General features: G+C 55.3%; 1 protein-coding gene across 1 annotated transcript; it reads right to left on the bottom strand.

Moving 5' to 3' along the window:
• Nucleotides 1-2,144: 2,144 nt before the first annotated feature.
• RTN4RL2 (reticulon 4 receptor like 2) lies at nucleotides 2,145-19,394 on the bottom strand. Its single transcript, XM_002755283.6, has 3 exons — nucleotides 19,028-19,394; nucleotides 11,995-12,476; nucleotides 2,145-3,513 (listed from the first exon to the last, which is right to left on the bottom strand). Exons 1-3 carry the CDS (start codon nucleotides 19,056-19,058, stop codon nucleotides 2,764-2,766), a joined length of 1,263 nt encoding a protein of 420 aa, XP_002755329.3. The 5' UTR covers nucleotides 19,059-19,394; the 3' UTR covers nucleotides 2,145-2,763.
• Nucleotides 19,395-21,227: the final 1,833 nt, after the last annotated feature.

The raw sequence follows: 21,227 nt of genomic DNA, 5'->3' as shown, positions 1-21,227 counted from the left end.
CTCCCATTTCAGGGTATGTGGGTCAAGGTGGTAAATCTGGGTTGTTTGGAGAGCTTGGGGGTCTGTGCTTGTGAGATCGCTGGAGGTGGTCTCTGTGCTGGGTCCTGAGTGGGTGTGTGTGCATGTCAGAATTTGGGGGGCATCTGCCTGTTTGTGGGACCTGTGGGTGGTTTGTGTGTTTGCACATGCTATATGGCTTTGCTTGGTGAGAGTGTGTGAGTGCTTGAGTGCGGGTGTGCACGTGATGGGCGTCCGTGGGTCTGTCTGGGCCGGCGGTGGGAGGGGTGGGGGTTGCTGGAGAGTGGCATTGCTTCAGGCTTCTTCCTGAGGCTCACACACTCCTCCTGCTTTCACTGTTCTGAAATAGCATCTGGACCGAAGGCCCATGAATATTTCACAACGATAATTCTGTGACCTGGACAGCCTGCCTCTAATTTACCAGCAGCCCCCCTCCCCCTGCCCCGGCCCCAGCAGCCCCTCCTCCACCAGAGCTCTTGCCTGGCTGTCCCCTCAATCCAACCCATTAACCTCAGAGCCAGTCTAACACAAACCCCTGAAAGACCCCAGACTCTGAGCTCCCTGGGTTCCTGACCAGCTGCTCCTCCAACCCACCCCTCACCCTTATCCGAAGTCTACCTGCCTCAGGCTTAGATGCTAATTTCTTCTCATTTCTTCCTCTTGTTCTCAAGACCATTTGACCTCCCTGGCCAGAGTCACAGAACCTCAGCCTGCCTCCTCAAGCATCTAGGCCCCTTCTCTGTCTTTCTATTCCCACCTCCCAAGCTAGGTTTTTGTTTTGTTTTGTTTTTGAGACAGAGTCTCCGTCACTCAGGCTGGAGTGCAGTGGTGCAATCTCAACTCACTGCAACCTCTGCCTCCTGGATTCAGTTCATTTTTGTGCCTCAACCTCCTGAGTACCTGGGACTATAGGCACTCACCATCATGCCTGGCTATTTTTTTTTTTGAATTTTTAGTAGAGATGGGGTTTCTACCATGTTGGCCAGCCTGGTCTTGAACTCCTGATCTCAAGTGATCTGTCCACCTCAGCCTCCCAGAGTGCTGAGATTACAGGCATGAGACACCGTGCTCCGCCCCAAACTAGATTCTTTAAAAAAGTTTTTAGAGAGACTGGGTCTCAATATGTTGTCCAGACTGGTCTCAAACTCTTAGCCTCAAGTGATCCTCCCACCTCAACCTCCCAATTAGCTGGGATTACAGGTGCAAGCCACCACACCCTGCCTGAGCTAGATTCTTAGCCCCAAATTCAAACTATCAAACTTCTCTCCAAGTGCTCAGTCTGATGAGACTCACCCCTAAACCCCAACCCAAGTCCTTCTTAGCCTGAGCCTCTTCCCTGTCCCCAGCCTCTCCTCCACACACCAGAAAGATGAAGGTTCTGATTGTACCTCAAGCCAGTAAGGCACCCCAATTTGGGATTCCTGTCCCTCTGATCACCCTAGCTCCTTGGTCCCTCTTCTAGCCTGTTTGGAAACCTGCTTCTCTGAGCTGGTTCATCCCTGATGGCTTCTATCTCACAGGAGCCAAGAGAGAGATCACATATCCACAGGGTAGCTGTGTGCAGGTGTGCAGGCTGTGCACTGCACAAAGGCACTTAGCCAGGGAGGCAAGTGTGCGCTGAAACCCAGCCTTGGTCTCCGTTTGCTAAGGTGTTCGCCCTGGCATGGGGCTGTGTTCCCCTGAGGGAGAGGTGCCTTTTCCACATTTACCCAAAGCCATGTGTGGGCTATCTGCGATCAGGAGTATGTACAGGGGACCTTCTCTTTCCTGAAGGCACCGGGTCTGGAAGAGGTTCATTAACCAAGCAGGAGGTCTTCCCCAGGCTTAGTTCCTCAAGCGCCAGACAACTCAGGGTTGGCTGCAACTCCTCCCCTGGACAAACAAAAAGAGGTGCCATCAGCACCCACTCTTGGCTGCCAGATTGCACCCCACTTGAATGCAGGGCCACAACTCTTCCGGGGCTTCAGCTTCTGGTCTCGGGAGAGCGCACACCATTTCCAGCCAGCAGGAAGCTCTTTGATGGCGTGGGATGGCTCCCCTTCTCCAACCCTCCTGGCCCTGAAATCCTTACATCCAGAGAACTCATCCCACTTTTCGGGTACCGAGTCAACAAATCTTCCAATAGATAAAATAATAGAATTTTTTAATAAATTTTTTTCCCAAACAATTTCTTTTGATCTTCACCACGCAGGGACCACAGTGGAGAGGAAAGCTCTCTCCAGGTGCCCTAAAAAGTGTCCAGGGTAGACTTAGGAGAAAAGTATTCCTCCAGTGTCAGGAGGTTGAGGGGCTAGGGTAAGCAGGGGTCAGGGTCAGCCTGGCCCTGACTGAGGCATCCCCCAAAGGGTCCTGGGTGGGGCTCCCTGGGGGAGCTTCCAAAGGCTCTGCTGGTGGAAGATGCTCTACAGACAAAAGCCCCTCTGGGGTCCGCAGTGGGCTCTAGGAGTGCGGGTCGGCGGCTGCCTGGGGTGCCCCACTCCAGCCTCGGGATGGAGAAGAGTTAATGGCGAGTTGGGGAGGGCAGGGCTGAGCCACCACACACGCCCTCTTGACGCTGCCATAAGTCAGGACAGCCCAGGAGGCAGGCAAGGAGAGGTGGCCTGGTCCCCGGGACGGAGAGGAGCTGGGTGGGGGAAAGGGAGGCAGTAAGGCCAGGGGCGGGGACGGGACGGGGGCCGGAACCGCAGCTCGGGGTGGACGGGAAGCCGGAATCGGACACTGGCCTCTTCAGTCTCAGCACCGCAATCAGAGGTGGTGGGGCGCCAGGAGCAGGAGGCAAAGCAGAGGGGTGGGGAGCCCGGCCAAGAGCGCAGGGCCTCGGGAGTCCGGGGGCGCCTGGCAGGCAGCGCCGGGGCACGTCTGCTCCCCACGCTGGTCCTCACCCCCGTAGCCCCCCCAGTAGTCGTCCTCGGTGGGCGCGTCCCCGCCCTGGCGCCCCCGCGAGTCTTCGGCGGGCAGGTCTCGGTAGAGGGTGGAGGGGTCGGCGGGGGGCGCCCCGGCCTCGGCCACCCCGTAGAGGTGGTTGGAGGAGCTGTTGCCGCGTGCGCGGCTACCCGGCCGCGTGGGCGTCGCGGGCGGGCACGCCTGGAAGTCGGCCTCGCGGAGCGCGCGCAGGTCTCGGCCCTGGCGCTCCGGGGGCGTGGCGCAGGTCACGTCGGAGCTGGACACGCGCGCGCGCTGGAACCAGGCCCAGAGCGGCCGCGCGCGGCAGTCGCACGCCCAGGGGTTGGCGTTGAGCCGCAGGAACTCGAGCGAGGGCAGGTCGGCGAGCGCCTCGCCGGGCAGCGAAGCCAGGCTGTTGTTGAACAGGTAGAGGATGGTGAGGCGGCTGAGGCCGCGGAAGGCCGCGCGGTGCACGCCCTGCAGCCGGTTCCCGTGCAGCAGCAGCCGGTCCAGACTGCCCAGGCCGCGGAACACGTGCTCTGTGAGCAGCCGCAGGCGGTTCCCGTGGAGGAAGAGGTGGCTCAGGTTGGCCAGGTCCACGAACAGGTCATCCTGGGTGGGGGGAGGGGCACAGAAGAAGAAGAGAGTGGGCCTGAGGCAGGTTGCGGACCCCGCTGGGGCCTGGGCGGGAGGAGCGAAGGGGCTGCACTGTGGCAGAAGAGAAAGGGTTGATCTTTTGATTCATAGCGTCCTGGGTTTGGATTCTGCCTCCTGTAACCTATTTCCATGGAAAAAGTGGTATCGGTGAGGTCAGTGGTTCTGAAACTTTCAGATGTATTAAGATCCCCTGCGGATCTCTGGCGGGGGGGCGGGGACGGAGTTTCTGATTCAGGAGGTCTGCGGCGGAGTCTGGGAATCCGCTGGTCTACAGGTTCCCCAGGGAAGCCAGTGTGGCCGTGGCAGGACCAGTTTGAGTTCCAGAACTTCTGGTGTGGTGAAGTGTGCAGACTGGGGAGCCAGCCCTTCTGACTTCAAATCTTGGATCTGTCATGAACTGACTGTGCCAGCTTGGGCAAGTCCCTCACGAGCTCTGTGACTCAGTTTCCTCATCTGTGTAAGGTGGAAATTAAATGAAGTGGCATGCATGAAGGTGCTTAGAACACCTTTCCTTGTGGAGTTCTACGAGTTCCATGAGTTAGTGTTATTCTTTTGTTTTCTTCAATTTTTGTTTGGTTTGTTAGCCATTATTCTTAACAAGGCCAAGCCAGTCATCTCTTTGTGCCTGTTTCCTCATCTATAAAACGGGGATGCGTATACCTACTTCATAGGTTTGCGCTGAGGATTCCAGAACAAGGTTCACATAAAGATCATATGAAGGAGGTGCTGGGCACGTGCCACGAACACAGGGAGTCAGTCTAATGATGGAGCCCACAGGTGCAGCTCTTACAGCCCTAGTGCGAAATCCAGCTAGCCTTTTCCCTAGCTGTGTTACTTTAGGCAAGTTTTAACTTCATGGAGTCTCAGTTTCCTCAGTATGTGTAACATTCCTTATTATGTATGACCCCTTCAGCAGACTAAATGAGGTCGGATGATACTGTACCCCAGGCCCAGAGAGGTACTTGGAGCTGTTCAAGGTCACACAGCCCAGTGACTGATTTGATTAGTGTCAGAGCCAAGAGCTGGGAGTTTTGAGGGAGGCAAGGTTAAGAACAGGATGCTTTCAGGGAAGGGGGCAGGGATGCTGATACTGTACCCTTAACAGGTACATAGTCAATCCATAAATGGTGGTTACTATGACAATAGGGGCTCAGTTAGAATTGGGTCCTGTCCCTTTCCTCTAAAAGAGGAGGTCACTGGGGGAAGCCAAGTCCTGCTACTAGGCTGGGTTTTGGAGGACAGGACATCAGCTCCACCCCCAGAGGCAGCAGGAGAGGAGAGGAGAGGAAGGAAGCCACATTGCATTACTACTCCACTTAGAGGCACTGCCCCACCTGCCTGGGGCTAGGGAGTCACCTAATCAGGCCACTTAGTTTGGGAAGGATCTTGGAACTATGGATCAGAATTAACAGGGGTGGGCGTGGCCCACGGTGGCAGTGGGGACTCGTGGACTCTGCATTATAACCAGTTCACCAGGGGATTCTGTTGATCAGCTGACTTGGGAGCGGATGCTGCAGCACCCATCAGCCCAGCTCACTTTTTACAGAGGAGAGCACTGAGGCTCAGGGAGATAAGGGCTTGCCGGGGAGGGGAGCAGGGCTTCAGTCCCCTGACCTCACTGCCTTGAGGTCCTCTCCTGTCATGCAGGGCATCACTGTGGTCAGCAGTTTCCAGGAGGTCCAGTTCTCAGAACAGGAGCATCCACTCTGCTCAGGCCAGCTCACCCCAGAGGATGGGGGCTGTTTCCTGACTGTGGCTCTACCTCCCTCACTGCCTGGGGAGCTGTTCTTCCCATGCCTGCCACCCAGAGCCTGGTCGGAGGCCTCAGGTTGGGGGAGGGCGTTGACTCCCAGCCCACACCCACAGCCTCCACCTTCCTGTGCTCCTGCATGTTCTCGCCCCCTCCCATCTGGCTTCCGCCCTCTTTGCTACAGGAACTGAGCCTGCCAAGAGCCCTCCTCTTGGCCACATTGAGATCCGTCCCCCTCAACCTTCTCAGCTGCCTCTGACACCAGCATTCTCCGCCCCCTGCTGCCACCACCCCAAATCCTGGCTTTGGCCTCCAGCTGGCTCCTTATACCTCCCTGGCCTCAACCTGGCTCACTATGGCCTGGTGCCCTTGTTCTTTTCTTCCAGGCCCATCCAGGGGGTAGGCTTGGAATCCCTGCCACTCAAACACCTAAATAGGGTTCCTGTTTTCATGGAGTGTCAGCAAGAGTAGGACACACCCAGAGACTATGGCCGGGGGTGTGGGGAGAGGGAACAGGGGTAATCCATACTTTGGGAACCTCAGGAGTTCAGGAAGAGTACACCAAAGGTTCAGAGATCCTAGGGAATTCAGGGACCTTTGACTCACAGCCCCAGTTTTTGGCCCACAGAATTTCTTAATTCCAACCTCTTCTCCTCTCCTTTTGTTTCTCTGCAAAAAGTCCTGCCCCTCCCTTCTCTGAGCCTCCGCCTTGGGGTCCAATGCCCCCTCCCCCCATCCAAGCTGTTGCCAAATCCCGTTGCCACTTCCTTGACTGTAGCTCTCAAATCCGGTCCTTCCTCTCTCCACCGTTAAAACCGTTCTCTGTGCATTAATAAGCTCTTGACTTTCACAGCCCTAGCCCTCTCCCTGCCCCTCCCTATCTCCCCTCCCTCTGGGCTGAGAGCCTCTGCTCAAGTCATCCTCTTCCATTTCAAAAACCACATTTCCCTTGCCTCCCCCCTGACCGGTTCACAGCTCTCTGCATCCATTTGGAATCTTAACGCAGCCCTGCCCCCTTCCCTGACAGCATCCTGTTCTTAACCTTGCTTCCCTCCAAACTCTCCGCTCTCAGCTGTGACACTAATCAAATCAGCTGCTGGGCTGTGTGACCTTGGACAGCTCCAAGCACCTCTCTGGGTCTCGGTCTCTTCATCTGTGAAACAAGGGACTTGGGATAGGTGATCTTTAAAATCCCATCCTTATCTGATTTTTATGAATTGGTGAGTTCTGGGATGTGCCTCATTCATTCAGCAGAGCCGTTACTGAGTGTCTGCTCTGTGCCAGGCACCCCCGCTCAGAGTGCTCATCAGTCTATGGTGGGGATCATCGTCATCATCGGCGTCAGCACTGTCAAGCAGGTAACTTATTGAGCTCTTAGCATGTACCAACCTCTGTGCTACACAGATCCTATATAGTAACTTAATCGTCACAACCTTATGAGGTGGATACTATTATTATCTCCATTTCAGATTAGGAGAGGGAGCCTCAGAGAAGTGAAGTGACTGGCCTGGGGTCCAACAGCTAACATGCAGTGGAATGCGGCTTCCAACTTCAGAGACTTCTGGACAAGTGCACTCTGGAGTCAGATAGACCGAGGCCAGTTGTAGGTCATGTTCCTTACTAGCCGGGTGACCTTGGCCTGTGCTGTTATTTTTGCTGGGCTTCAGTGGGTGTTCTCCCTGGTAAATGTTAATGGATAGCTACCATTCATTGGATACTCACTCCGTGCCAGACACTGGGCTGAGCTCAGCAGTGTCTTCCTTAATTCTCACAACCCCTGCTCCCCAAGGTACAAGTTATCTCCATTTCACAGAGGGGTCCATCGAGGCTCACTGATTAAATAACTTGCCCAGAGCCACAGAGCAAACTGGAGGTGTGGCTGGGATTCAAACTAAGATCTGGTCTGCTTAAGCGTAAAGACAGCTTTTAAACCATTCAGGCCAGCTGCTTTGGGAGGCTGAGGTGGTGGCCCACTTGAGCTCTGGAGTTTGAGACCAGCCTGGGCAATGTGGTGAAACCCCATCTCTACAGAAATACAAAAATTACTGGGCATGGCACATGTCTATGGTCCTAGCTACTGGCGAGGCTAAGGTGGGGGATTGCTTGAGTCCAGGAGGTTGAGGCTACAGTGAGCCAAGATTGTGCCACTGCACTCCAGCTGGGTGACACAGCAGGACTCTGTCTCAAAAATGAAAGCTAAAACAAAACAAACAAACGAACAAAAACCATGCAGGCCACTGTAATGATTCTAAGAGAAAACAAGTGTCAGCCAGGTGTGGTGGCTCACACCTGTAATTCCAGCACTTTGGGAGGCCGAGGCAGGTGGATCACCTGAGGTCAGGAGTTTGAGACCAGCCTGGCCAATATGGTGAAACCCCGTCTCTACTAAAAATAAAAAAATTAGCCAGGTATGGTGGCACACGCCTGTAATCCCAGCTGTTCATGAGGCTGAGACAGGAGAATCGGTTGAGCTGGGAGGTGGAGGTTGAAGTGAGCCAAGATTGCGCCACTGCACTCCAGCCTGGGCAAGAGAGCAAGACTCCATCTCAAAACAAAGAAAAAAGAAAAAAGAAAAAAAAGTGTCTTTATCATCTGGCTACACTTGAGTGTAGCTCTGGGAAAGCAGGGCTACTGTTTCTGTCTATTCTCCCCTGAATCTCTGGCACCTGGAGCTCTGCCTAGCATGTGGTAGGTATTCAGTAAATATCTGTTGATGAATGAACTCACCTGGCACGGTGCCTAGCATACAGCAGACAGTCCCTTAGAACCTCTACTCAACCCCATCTCCATGTCTACCTTCCCTATTCTGAAAAGCCATGGTCCCCTGGTGGAGCGTCCTCCAAAGCTCCCCTTTGGGGCAGGTCTGGCTCCTTCCTGGGTCACGCCTGCACTCTGCAGATCTCACCCCAGCCCACGTTTCCCCACCTGCCCGTGGCAACTCCTAGCCCAGTTCCGCCAGGCAGAGGCTGTTTTTTCCATCTCCTCTATAAAGGGCTGGGTGTGAAGATGCTTCCTTTCCTTGATGCCTGGTACCGTTCATGCCAGGGGCATAGAGAACAAACACTTCCCATTTCAGAAGACCCAGTGCCCACCTGAGGTTCCCTCTGCCCAAGCCTTTGCTGACCTCAGGTCCTGATTGCTGTTCTTGGCCTGAGAGTCAATGGAGGATGGGGTCATAATAACATGATTTCTTCAGCACTGAACTATGTGCTTTTTTTTTTTTTTTTTGAGGCGCAGTCTTGCTTCGTCACCCAGGCTGGGGTGCAGTAGTGCTATCGCGGCTTGCTGCAACCTCCACCTCCCGGGTTCAAATGATTCTCCTGCCTTAGCCTCCCTGGGGGCTGGAATTACAGGCACCTGGCTAATTTTTGTATTTTTAGTAAAGGGAGTTTCACCATGTTGGCCAGGCTGGTCTCAAACTCCTGACCTCAAGTGATCCACCCTCCTCAGCCTCCCAAAGTGCTGGGATTACAGGCGTGAGCCACCGAGCCCGGCCTGAACTATGGGCTTTCTAGACACTAACTAATTTGCTGTTTACTCCATTCTTGGTGGAAGGTATTATTTTCATGATTTCCAGTTTACAGATAAAGTAAGTGAGGTTCAGAGAGGGTTAGCAACCTACCTAAAGTTAAATAAGTCAGAAAATAGCAGATCAGGGATTCAAGCTCAGGCCCTCTGACTCCAAATTCCTCCTAAACAACTAATATATATTGATAAGGAGATTCTGCAAGCATTAAATGCACGAATAATTTGTAGTAGTATTTGATCTCAGTAGGAGTAGTAGCAGCAGCAATTATTATCATGCTACCCATATCTTGAGAGTATGACCTTGTGCTAAATGCCTTACATTTTAATCCTTACAAAACTTCTTTTTTTTTTTTTTTTGAGACAGAGTTTTGCTCTTCTTGCCCAGGCTGGAGTGCAATGGCGCCATCTTGGCTCACCACAACCTCCGCCTCCAGGGTTCAAGCGATTCTCCTGCCTCAGCCTCTTGAGTAGCTGGGATTACAGGCATGTGCTACCACGCCTGGCTAATTTTGTATTTTTAGTATACATGGGGTTTCTCCATGTTGGTTGGTCTGGTCTTGAACTTGTGACCTCAGGTGATCAGCCCGCCTTGGCTTCCCAAAGTGCTGGGATTACAGGTGTGAGCTACCATGCTCAGCCTACAAAACCTTTTTTTTTCCTTCAGCTTTTCCCTACTTTCTTTCCCACAACAAAACTTCTTAAATAAGGATTATTATTGGCCAGACACGGTGGCTCACACCTGTAATCCCAGCACTTTGGGAGGCTGAGGCGGGTGGATCACCTGAGGTCAGGAGTTTGAGAACAGCCTGGCGGCCGACATGGTGAAACCCATCTCAACTAAAAAATACAAAAATTAGCTGGTCGTGGTGATGCATGCCTGTAATCCCGGTTACTTGGGAGGCCAAGGCAGGAGAATCGCTTGAACCCAGAAGGCAGAGGCTGCCACTGCACTCTACTACACTCCAGCCTGGGCGATAGAGTAGGTCTTCATCTCAAAAAAAAAAAAAGATTATTATTAAGTACTATCCTGAGGAAACTGAGGTGAGGAAATGAGGTTAAGTAATTTATCCAAAGTCAAATAGGAGCCAGGATTTGAACCTGGGTCTTTCTGAGTCAGGTCAAAGTCAAAAGTGTGTGCTTTTAAAAATGAGCTTGCTCACTGTACTCCAGAGTAGTGTCCCCTTGTATCAGACCACAAGGCTCAAGCACCAGCTCTTCCTGGCTGTGTGGCCTCAGGAATACTCATTCCATGTCCCTAGACATTTTATGTCCCTCACTGTCCCTACCACCAGGTTGTTATGAGGCTCAATGTGATGGGCCTCACATAAGCCTGGTGGTAGGGACACAGAAGACATAAGCCTCTGGTCACAGCCACAATGGTTGAAAAGATTTATGATTAGAGGCGACTCTATATCTATAGAGTCTTCAGGGCCCCAGCCTCAGCTTCTCCATTGTGAACGAGGAGGTGAAAATAATCTCCCAACTGGGCTGTAGAAGTGAGATGAGGTGGCTGAGCGCTCTTCATCAACTCTGAGGTGCCAGGCAAATTTAGGAAGAGGAACAATGAAGGGTGTGTTTTGGGACTCACTCATGACCTCAGTATAATCCTTGAAGTTGACCCAGATCTTCAGGATGGAGTCCAAGTTGGGCCACTTCACTGAGACCAATGTTAAATAAGGCTTGTTTCTTTTTTTAAAACACTATTTTAACAAGCATTTATATAGCGCTTACCGTATGCCAAGCACTATTCTAAGTGCTTTACAAATTATTCATGCATGTAATGGTTTCAGAATCCCTAGGAGATGGGTATTCTCGCTACCCCCATTGTACAGATGAGAAAACTGAGGTCCGAGGAGGTTTAAAAATGCCACACACTTGTCAATGGCAGAGTGGATATGTGTAAAGTGCTTGGCACAGTGGCTAACCCCCATGTGCCCTCTAAGTGGTGTTGGCTATTACTACTGTCATTATTTATGCAACAATAAGAATAACATAAGACAAATTTCTCCAATATACTGTGCATGTTGCTCCTTTCCCTCCTCCAGGGAATCTCTGTGAAGGCAGGGAGTTGGGTCTGACCTGTTCACTACTATATTCTTAGCATCTAGCTTGTGGTGGGTGCTCAATCCATGTTTGTTGCATTGTTATGGCTGTTGTTACCATCATGAGCCTCATCGGCACTGACCTGATTTTCCAGCCAGCAGATTGGTAACTAGTTAGGCACTAGCCCTGGATGAGGCAGAAGAAGCACCTTCCAGGGGCAATCAGGGAGAGGGCAGAATTTGGATATTCTCACCCCCTTCCAGCCAGAGGCTGTGTGGACAAGGGAAGATTTTCTCTCAGGGTGGTTTGGAGGATGTGTTATTGCTCCTTGGGGAAATGGAGTGGAAGGATCCAAGTGTCAAACAGTCAGCTTAACAACAACAATAAACTATCATTAGATCAATAATCATAACAATAAATAACAATTACTGTTATTCCTTCCATTTTCAGAGTGTCCATTTTCCCGCCGCATAACAGAGATTTATCCCTTTTTTTCCTTTCCCTGCATTGAGATGACAGGTTTGGAAAACGGCAATCTAGCAGGGGTATGGATTTCTCCCATCCCATTACCCAGTGAATTGGAGAGAAACGCAACTTTCTGTGGGATGCCAGTGGCCGTGGCTCTGCCTTCCCTTTACGTCCCCGGGATGTGGGCAGACTTGAGGGTGGGTGAGAAAAGCAGCTGCAAAGGCCTTTGGGCAGGGGACCCTGGGGGAGGGCAGAGTCCCCCAAAGGCAAACACGTGAGATCACAGAAAGAAACAGATACACATACGCAGACAGACATGGGGGTGTGTGCAGAGTGGGTGTGTGAAGGGAGACAGACAGAAGAGGCAGAAGACAGATGGGGGAGGCAAGTTAGTGAGAGAGGCAGTGATGGACGGAAAGGGATAGACAGGCAGAGGCAGAGAGGTGAAGGTTGTGGACAGTTAGAGGGGGCGGGGGCAGCTAGGGACCTAAACAGGTAGAGAGACAGACAGAAGGGACAATTCTCCCCTGGACAATGTGAGAGAGATGGAAACTTAGAAGAGAGACAGAAACAGACAGATGGAGATGCTGAGGCAGGAAGGGTGGCCTGGGGAGAGAGGAGGGACGTGCACGCTGGGGCAGGCTCACCTGTAGGTGGAGCAGGCTGTTCTCCTGGAGGTAGAGGTACTGCAGGCTGACCAGGCCTCGGAAGATATTGCCGGGCAGGCTGCTGAGCTGGCAGCGGTATAGATGCAGCGACTGCAGCCGCTCCAGGCCCTGGAAGGTGTCAGGCTCCAGTGAGCGCAGGTGCCGGTTGTCACCGAGGTCCAGCTCCTCCAGGGCTTGCAAGTGACGGAATGTGCCCGGGTAGATGGTGGAGAGGTTGTTGGAGAAGAGCCACAGGGTGAGCAGGTTGGGCCCAAAGGTGCCCGGCCGCAGCGTGCGGATGAGGTTGTTCTGCAGGAAGAGTCGCTGAGTGCTGGGTGGCAGGGACAGCGGCACAGAGGAGAAGTTGTTGGCCTGGCAGCTCACGGTGGGCGGGGATGAGTAGCAGGTGCAGAGCATGGGGCAGCTGGGGGCAGCCGGGGGCAGGGCCAGGAGCATCAGCAGGAGGCAGGCTGAGGCGGGAACTGTGGGGAGGGGAAGCAAAACTTACTAGGTGGGCTTCGAGGGCTGGAGTGCCAGCCAGGGGCCTGCCCACCCTCTTGGTAAAGACCTAGGGGCGGCTGAATAGGGTGGCTCACACCTGTAGTCCCAGTACTTCAGGAGGCCAAGGCAGGAGGATTGGTTGAGGCCAGGAGTTTGGGACTCTCTGGGCAACATGGGGAGATCCCTATCTCTTGAAAAAATAAAAATAAAATCAGCTTGAGCCCAGGTGGTCAAAGTGCAGTAAGCTGTGATCGCACCACTGCACTCCAGCCTGGGCGATGGAGCAAGAGCCTGTCTCCAAAAAAAAAAAAAAGAAAAGAAAAGAAAAAAGTAAGTGTTTTACGATTGCTTTCTCCTCCTGAGTTTCTCAGACCCACTACGGGCATGGTGGCATGTGCCTGTAGCCCCAACTACTTGAGAGGCTGAGGCAGAGGGAGCTTGAGGCTGCAGTGAGCAATGATCACACCCTGGCACTCCAGCCTGGGCAACACAACGAGACCCTGATTTGGGGAGAAAAAATAAAAAATAAAAATAAAGGCCTGGTGCCCTGGTGCTCCCATGTTGGGGGACTGAGGGGACAACATTATAGCTTCGAGTGGCCTGGCCACTTCCACTTTCTGAGGCTTCTGGTGTATATTAAAAAATAACGCCAAGAGGACACTGCAGAAAGCACTGTGACACGTTTAAGATTATTTGAAGAATGATCACCTTTTCATTCCTGCTTTCACTGTTGCCTGTTTGACCTTGTCTAGAGATTAATGTCAAAAGACTAACGTCGAAGTTTCTCTGCGTCGGTATTGACAGTTGGGCTGGATAGTTCCTTGCTGTGGGGGCAGCCCTATAAAAGGCATTTAGCAGCATCTCTGTCTTCTACCCACTAGATGCCAGCAGCACCCTGCCTCCAGTTGTGACAACCAAAATGTCTCCAGACATTGCCAAATGTCCCCTGGGGGACAAAGTCACCCCATTGGAGAATGAGTGGAAGTAACCTGAGACGCTGTGGGGATCTGAGGCCCATGTGAAATGGACCCACCCTGGGGTCTGGTTTTGCCAGCCTGCTGGTGCCCACTGCCCTTACTTTCCTGTACTTTTCAGAGTCAGAGCCTCTTTGTGCCGGGAGGGGCCTTAGGGGCCAGGGCTCAGTGGGGTCTCTAAGTGGAGCCACCAGCCACAGGTGACATCATCAGCTGCAGTCCTGGGAACATGAAGAATTCCTGGGGGGACAGCCTGGGAATCTGCATTTTATACCCCAGGTGCTCTTCATTCACAGTTACTTAAAAACATTTTTCTTTTGGAGGCAGGGTCCTGCTCCATCGCCCAGGCTGGAGTGCAGTGGTGTGATCACAGCTCACTGCAACTTTGACCACCTGGGCTCAAGCGATCCTCCTGCCTCAGCCTCCTGAGTTGCTGGGACCACAGGCCTGTGCCACTGCACCCAGCTAAAATTTTTTAAATTTTTGTAGAGATGGGGTCTTGCTATGTTGCTCAGGCTGGTCTCAAACTCCTGGCCTCAAACAGTCCTCCCACTTCGGCCTTCCAAAGTGTTGGGATTTCAGGCATGAGCTACTGCGTCCAGCCAAAGCTTTTTTTTTTTTTTTCCCAAAGTAACTTTCGAAGGTTGGATCGTATCCAACCTTCTTATACCAGTGGAAAAGCAGGCTCAGAGAGCCTGGGGGCTAGAGAGTGGAGTGCAGGTGCCTGTACTCATACTTTTAACAGGGGTCCAGGACCTCCAGTCTTCCTGGCCTTTGCCTTCCTGCCCTCGCTGTAGCTGATAAAGTTCTAGGCCAGAACTAGCTTGACATCTACACTTTATTATGATTTCCAGGTGACTCCTGGGATTTTCTTCTGGCAATTTTGCCTGGGGAGAAGGGGAGCCTGCACCCCCAAAGTCAGGCAGTCATTTCCCGGAAAACACAGTGACTGAGCACCTTCTGCTTCAAGCAATGCCCTAGGCTCTTGAAGGCAGAGGGGAGGAAGGCCTGTTTCTGGACCCTGAGATCCTGGAGCTCCTTGGGGTTCAAACACCCAGGGAGAGACTGAGAGGTTGGTGATTTTGAGCGTGGGCTCTCTGAGGCTGCCAATTGCACATGCGTAGTGGTTGTTTTGTGTGTGATGTGTCACGCTCCTGAGGTTGCTGTGTATGTGTGAATATGTGTATATGTCTGTGATTTTCACGGTGTGGACCAGGTGCTTGCCAAATGTGGTGCTGCCGGGCCAGGTGTGCACGCGTGGCACTGACAGGCCCCAAGTGTGTCGCTGGCATCCGAATGTCCTGGTGTTCCTCCCCCAGAGGCGGGAGCACACAGGTGCGGGTGGAGGACCCACACCCCCGGTGTGCTGTGCTGTTCCTCGATTTTGGCCCTCCAACCCCTGTGAGTGTCCCTGGCCCCCCCGCGGCGCTGCGTCGGTGCGTGCTGGCTATCCTCCGCGTGTGTGTGAGCGCCGGGCCCCGTGCGTGTGTAGGCTGGGTGTGATGTAATACTCAGTGACACAGCGGCTGCTGTTCCATTCCTTCACACCACCTCCGCGCTTCTCGGCCCTTCTCACCCCTCCCCCGTTCGGCGTTTCACGATTACTTTCTCCTCCCGAGTTTCTCAGACCCACGTGGGGTGGAGGAGCAGTGTCTCTCACCCCTCATGTGAACCAGGCAGAGGTGGGGTGTGGAAGCACAGGGCGGACCCAAGAGGGTTTCATGAGGGTTGAGTTTTGGGGCTTAGAACTGGAGATTTCAAAGCCGGAAAGGTCCCTTCAATTCCTCTGGTTCAAGCATCTGTTCTTCTGAAGTGATGATTGGAGCTCAGAGAAAGCAAGTGACTTACCCAAGGTCACACAGCAAAGTGCTGGCAGGGCTAGGACCAGAAAAGTCTCTTGATGCCCAGCCAGGGCGCTTCCCTTCCTGTCAGAGTCACCCTCTGAGCTCTACCTCCCTAAGGACTTGACACCAACAGAAGCCAAATCCCTCTCTGAGCCCTTAATCGTACCCCTTCCACAAGCTCACCAGAGTGTGAGCTCTGATGGCTGCCAGCCCCTGGAGGATTACAGAGCTCTTCCCCAGCCTCCGGACTGACCGCTGCCCCAGGAGAGGTAGAGGGAAGGATGTGCAATCTCAGAGGGCCCCAGAGTCAGCACCCACTCCCCTGGCACCAGGGTCCCTTCCAGCCTGGAGGGTAAACTCTGCAGGAGCTGGCAAGGGTGCCCACCCCTCCTTCTTCCCCTAGACCCTCCTGCCTCTCACCTGCCCATATTAGTCCTCTTCTCTTCTCTTTCCCACACTCCTTCCGTCTTCTTCCCATGTCTCCCCCAACCAGGGCTCACCTCCCCCAGCCCGTGATAGTGGTCCCTGCAAGCTCTCTGAAGAGGGACCCCGTGCAGTGGGGGAGGGGGGCCCTCCATGACAGCTACTGCAGAACAGTGACTCTGTTGCCATTTCTGGCCCTTGCCACTGCTGTGCAAAGCTGCTGTAACCCAAGGAGCCTCATCCATAATTCAGGCTGCGGCTCTCACTGGAGGCAAGGAGGAGGGGAGGGTGGGGGGCTCTGGGCTTCACTGCCCCCAGGCCCGCTGGGGCTGGAGGGAGCACTCCAGGGCAGAGGTGGCAGAACTTGGGGAGGGCTGGAGGACTAGAGAGCTGCGCCTTTCCCTCCCTCCCCTGCCCTCGGTCCCAGCCCTGTCCAGTATGTGTGCCCTTTTCTTTCCTGCCACGTCCCTTCCCCACCCCGAGTTCTCACGCCCCCTCACCACCGCTCCTTCAGGCCCATGCCTCTGCCTCTCTTTCCCGAGGACCACAGTTCTGCTCCTGGCCTTCATTTTGTGAATTCCCGGTGGAGACTGGGGCAAGAGGCACAGGGTGTCAGAACTGGGAAGGGGGATACCTCGGTGGCCACCTAGAGCCGACCCTTCAGGTCACAGGTAGCACCACGGAGGGTGGGGGGGGGGAAGTGGCAATTTCTGAGCACCCCAGGCCTCCTGGCTAGGTCTCTATGGCCTGCCTTCACCGTCTTTCTCAGAAGCCTTCGCTTCTGCCCTCCACTACTTCAGGGGCAGAGGAAAGCCCTTTGTAGCAGCTCCCCCACCCTCTCTGCACACCCCTCCTCTAAAGCCAGCAGGGGATGGCTAGAACTGCAGGGGAGAGTACAGCAGGGTAGGAGGAAACCAGGAAGCACCTGTTTTGTGCCTGGGCACTGCTTTTGTATGTTAATTTCTTTATACATGCTAATTTCTTTATACAGGAACACAACACACCCAACCTCCTAGAGGTCAATATTGTGGCCTCCAATTTGCAGATGAAGGCAGGGAGCCCCAGAAACAGGACCCACTGGCCTCAGGCCATGCAGCTAGTACAAGGTGGAACCCAGATCGGAAAAGAGGGGCGTCAAGTCCATGTCAGAGGGACTCTCTGACTTTTCTTCAAGAGTCTGCCACATCCTCCACAGAAACCACAACTGGATGTGTGAGACACTGCCCTTGAGGTAAAGGCAGGACAGTAATTGCACGAAGGTGCCTAGGGCTGGGCCAGCCACAGTGCTGAGTCTGTTTGGCTACTTGGGGTCAAGGCACGGAAGGGATTCCAGCTCTCTTTGCAACTCTCATCTCCTAGGCTTCCAGTTGTGGTGGCTCTAGAGTAGTGATTACATTTAGGAGTTAAGAGATGACCCCTGTCCAGAAGATATGGCCAGAACTGACCAGGGGAGCGAGTCAAGAGAGGCCAGAACATGATATTGATCCTGGAAGGCTGAAGTGTCCAGAGCCAAAAGTATCCATTCACAGAAGGACCACTGTGCGGGACTCTGGCTATCAAAGCTTGGAGTACCAAGTCTCAGAAACAAAGTTCTCAGTCCACAGGCCGCTCTTTGGGCCAGAGTCCCCTGTAGAAGAAGGAACTTGAGGTAGGGGGCAGAAGCCAGGGTGCGCACCCACCCACAGGGTAGAGTCGCTGGAACAGAGTAGTCCCAGGAAACAATGCTCCCTGAAAAGGCAGCTGAGGCCTCTCACTCTGGAAAGAGGGGCACAGGGTCCCAGCCAAGAAGCAAGGGCTCCACATCCAACAGGCTGCTTCAGGGAAAGGCCAGGGCCCGCAGGCAGATGCTGAGGGGGCAGGGGCTGAGGAGGTGGGAGCTGAGGAGTGGGATGGAGGTGGTGGTGATGCCAGTGACGCAGGGGCCTGGGGAGGCACTGACGCGGGTGACGGAGGTTTAGAGCTGCTGCAAACAGCTTCTCACTCTGCCAGAATTTAACACCCCAAAATAAGCAGCCACCGCAGTGGTGGCGGCGGCAGGATCCAACGTCGGGCCGGATAAATAAATGGCAGCACAGGAGCCAGTCTGGGTGCCCACCCTCAGAGGCTGCCACTCCCCTGCAAAGTCCTCACCCTCCGTCCCTCACAGCCACCCCCAGGGCCCTGAGCTCAGAGCACCCCCATCTGGCCCACCAGCCACTCCCTGAGAGAAGGGACGTGGCAGGCAGGCGCTTTGGGAACGGAGGGCTTCCCACGTGGAAGTGGTTACCAGAAGCCTCTTTGTCTCATCACTGGGCAGCACCCCCAAGCCCTAGTCTTTTTCTCCCAGCCTTTCTCTTCCTCCTCCTCATCCCTCCTCTTCAGCCCCTCTCCCATCCATGGTTGCCTATCCCCAACCCTCTTGCCCCGTTCCTGACACCCGTTCTCTAGCCACCATCCCCATCCGTCTCTGGTTTCTGATTTTTCCATTCTCTTTTTCCATTCCGGTCCCCAGCGTCCCAGTCCTGATTCTCTTTCCCATTACCTCCATCCCCGGATTCTGGGCCCCCTACCTAGACTTCTTCCCACCCCTCCCCTAATCTGGTCTTTCCTCTCCTTCCCCCTTCCTTGGTCTTCACCTGGGTCCCATTTCCCTCCACGATTTTCCCTTTTCCCGTCTAACCTTCATTCCTTCTCCTCCTCCCCTTCCCCCGCTCCATCTTCCTCCTCCTTTCAGCTTCCCTCACCACTTTCTCCATCTTTGACTTCCCCTTCCCATCCCTCTCCCCTTGACCCCTCCCCCCCATCTCAGGTCCACACCCTCATCAGTCACTCAATCAGTAGAACTACCCTCTTTCCAGCGCCCTCCATCTGTCCTGACAAAGAGGGCCACTTGGGTTTCCCTCCGCACCTCCTACCTCCCCAGACAGCCCCCTACCCACATCCCCTGTCTTCCCAGGTGACTGGAAAGTGCTGAGGCACCGGCCAGGAGGAGTTGCTGAGTCGGCGCTTCCCCAGCCGGCCCGAGTCCGCAGCGTTCCCCGGAGCAGGTGGAGCCGGGACGCTGGAACCTGAGCCTTCCTCCCCGCTCCCGGCCGGGTCCGCCTGCCCCCTGCGTCCCAACTCGGTCACGAGCTCCCCGCACGCACCCTCAGGCTCCCAGCCAAGTGCCCTCCTGCTGAGAGCAGCCCTGAGGGCGGGGGCGCGGCCTCAGCGCTAAGCTCTTCCCCATCCCCAGGTTACCCACCCCCAACTGCCCCACCCTCGATCCCTGAAAAAGGGGACGCCCTCCGCCCTCCCGCCGCCGGTTCTTACCTTGCAGCAGGCGCCGGAGCCCGGGCAGCATCTTGTCTCGACGCTCGGGGGAGGGGCAGCGGGGGGAGGGCGCTCCCACTCGCTCCCTGAGCCCGCCGGATGTACGGCGGGGACCCCGCGGGGCTCCGGAGGGCCCGGGAGTCCCCGGGCTGCGTGGCCGGGCCGCGGCGCTCTACCCTGCGCCCCCCGGGCTGCGGGCCTCGAGAGGAGCCATCGGCCCCGACGGGACGGGGCGGGGCGCGACGGGGCGGGGAGGGCTGGAGCTGGCCGTCAACGCCCAGCGCCTGCACCCCGCTAGCTGCGCGGTCCGCGCTGGAGTCCGTCAGTCCGTCGGTCCGTGCGCCCAAGCTGCTAGCCGAGGGAGAGTGGGGACAGCGAGGAAGCTCTTCCCAACCACCCCCACTCCTTCCCGCACTCGCTGGCTCCTCCCTCGCCTGCTGGCTCGCCGACTTAACCCTTTCTTGGCCAGTAGGAGGCGGGAGCGGCTTTCTAACCCCCTCCACCCCGGCCTCCTCCCCTCGTTTAAAGGACCGGGAGGACTGTGTTCGACCGCCCTCGAGGCGCCAAGCTTCTAGAGAAATCCCTTCTTGGGGGAGTGCGGTAGTTGAGGGGAACCCCGTGGACTTGCTCTGTTCCCCCCTCCCAACTTTCCAGGAGAAGATGAGCTTGTGGGTCACACCTGCCCTGGCCCCCAGCCGCGTCCCTCCCGCCAGTGTCCCGGTCTTCAAGGTTTCTGTCCCCTGGGACCGCTCCGAGATTCCACTTTTCCTTCCATTCCCAGACCTCAAGCCCAGTGTGCGACTATAAGAATAGTATATGCCAGAGTTTTTGCGTGCAAGATCGAGTGCCTATGAGCGTGCACGTGCGCGCAGGGACGTTTGTGCAGGTGTGACTCAGGAGGCTTGCACGTTACCCCCTGTACGGGCCTGGGAAAGTGGGGGCACGTGAGTGTGCACACGGGTGAGCCGCTGAGAACCTGCCAGCGTGCATGTCTGAGCCGGTGGGAAACGTGAGGCTGTGTGAGGTTTTGCGCTTGCAATCTTGGGGATGGGTGGAGAGGGAATAAGTGCCCGGTGTGTGTGTGCCCCTCAGTGCAGTTACGAGCGGGTGCGAGTTGGGCGCGCCTGCGAGGGTGTGCGTTTTTATGTGTATGTGTGGTGTGTCTGGGAGGGCAGATCTTATCTCTCGCGGGGGCGCAAGAGAGGACCCAAAGCTGGGCAGGAGACCGTTGGCTTCGCACGAACTTCCTCTACCCACTTTTAAAGAGGGGCGGATCTGGTCTCACTGGAGCCCCTCTGGCACTTGGTGGCCTGGTTCCGTGGTCTCAGCCGATCTGTGACCTAGGCACTTCCCTACAAAGGCTGAGGGGCTGTTGACCCAGGTCTCTACTCGGCCCAGCGCGTCCGCCGAGCCGCCCCAGCATGGGCTAGGCTTGGGGTAGCCGCTTCGGGTACCGTGGCCAGGCAGCGCGGGCTGGTTGGGGCTGCGGGAGCCGCAGGTGCGGCCGTGCCGGGGTCTCTGAGCCACCCAGGGCTGTGGCTCCCACGAGCACAGAAGCCCCTCGCCCTACGGCGCGCGCCGCGGCTCCTCCACTCCTATCCGTGCCAGGGTCCAACGCAGTGCCGGGAATACAGTTGGCGCTTGATAAATGCTGGTTTTATTCTTCCCATTCATTCTCTGCTCCTTCCACGGTCTCTCGTTCTTCTGGCGTTCTCATTCTATTTCCCTAACCTTCTCCCCACACTCTTATTCATACTTCGTGGTCTCCGTCTCTCTGTTCCCTCCCTCCCTCTCTGGGGCCTCTCCTCACTCTTCTGTTTCCGTGCCACCGTCTTCTGTCTTTCTCAAGTCCTCTCCTAGTCTTCATCTCCCTCCTCCTATCCCCGGGGCTCCCTGCGTCTCTGTCTCTCGTCTCTGTGTGTCTCGTGTCTCTGCCTCCCTCTCTCTCCCCCGGACTCCCCCAGTTTCAGGCTCCGGCTGCAACCCCCGGGCACCTCGGCTCTCGGGCTCCCCCTGCCGGTTCCATTACCGGACCTTCCGGGGCTCCCGGCTCCCCTCTTAGTGCCCCTAAATTTCCTCTCCCGCCCCTCCCGTTTTCGGATCAGGTAGAAACAGAAAGGAACGTCTCTGGGGCTCCCGTCTGCCCCCTTCCTCGCCTCTTCCTATCTCCAGGAAGCGGGACAAGCCCCTGCGTTTCCCC

The sequence above is a fragment of the Callithrix jacchus genome, chromosome 10 (genome assembly GCF_049354715.1).
Source record: "Callithrix jacchus isolate 240 chromosome 10, calJac240_pri, whole genome shotgun sequence".
Classification (NCBI taxonomy): Eukaryota; Metazoa; Chordata; class Mammalia; order Primates; family Cebidae; genus Callithrix; species Callithrix jacchus.
This window is presented reverse-complemented; position numbering and strand designations above follow the sequence as displayed.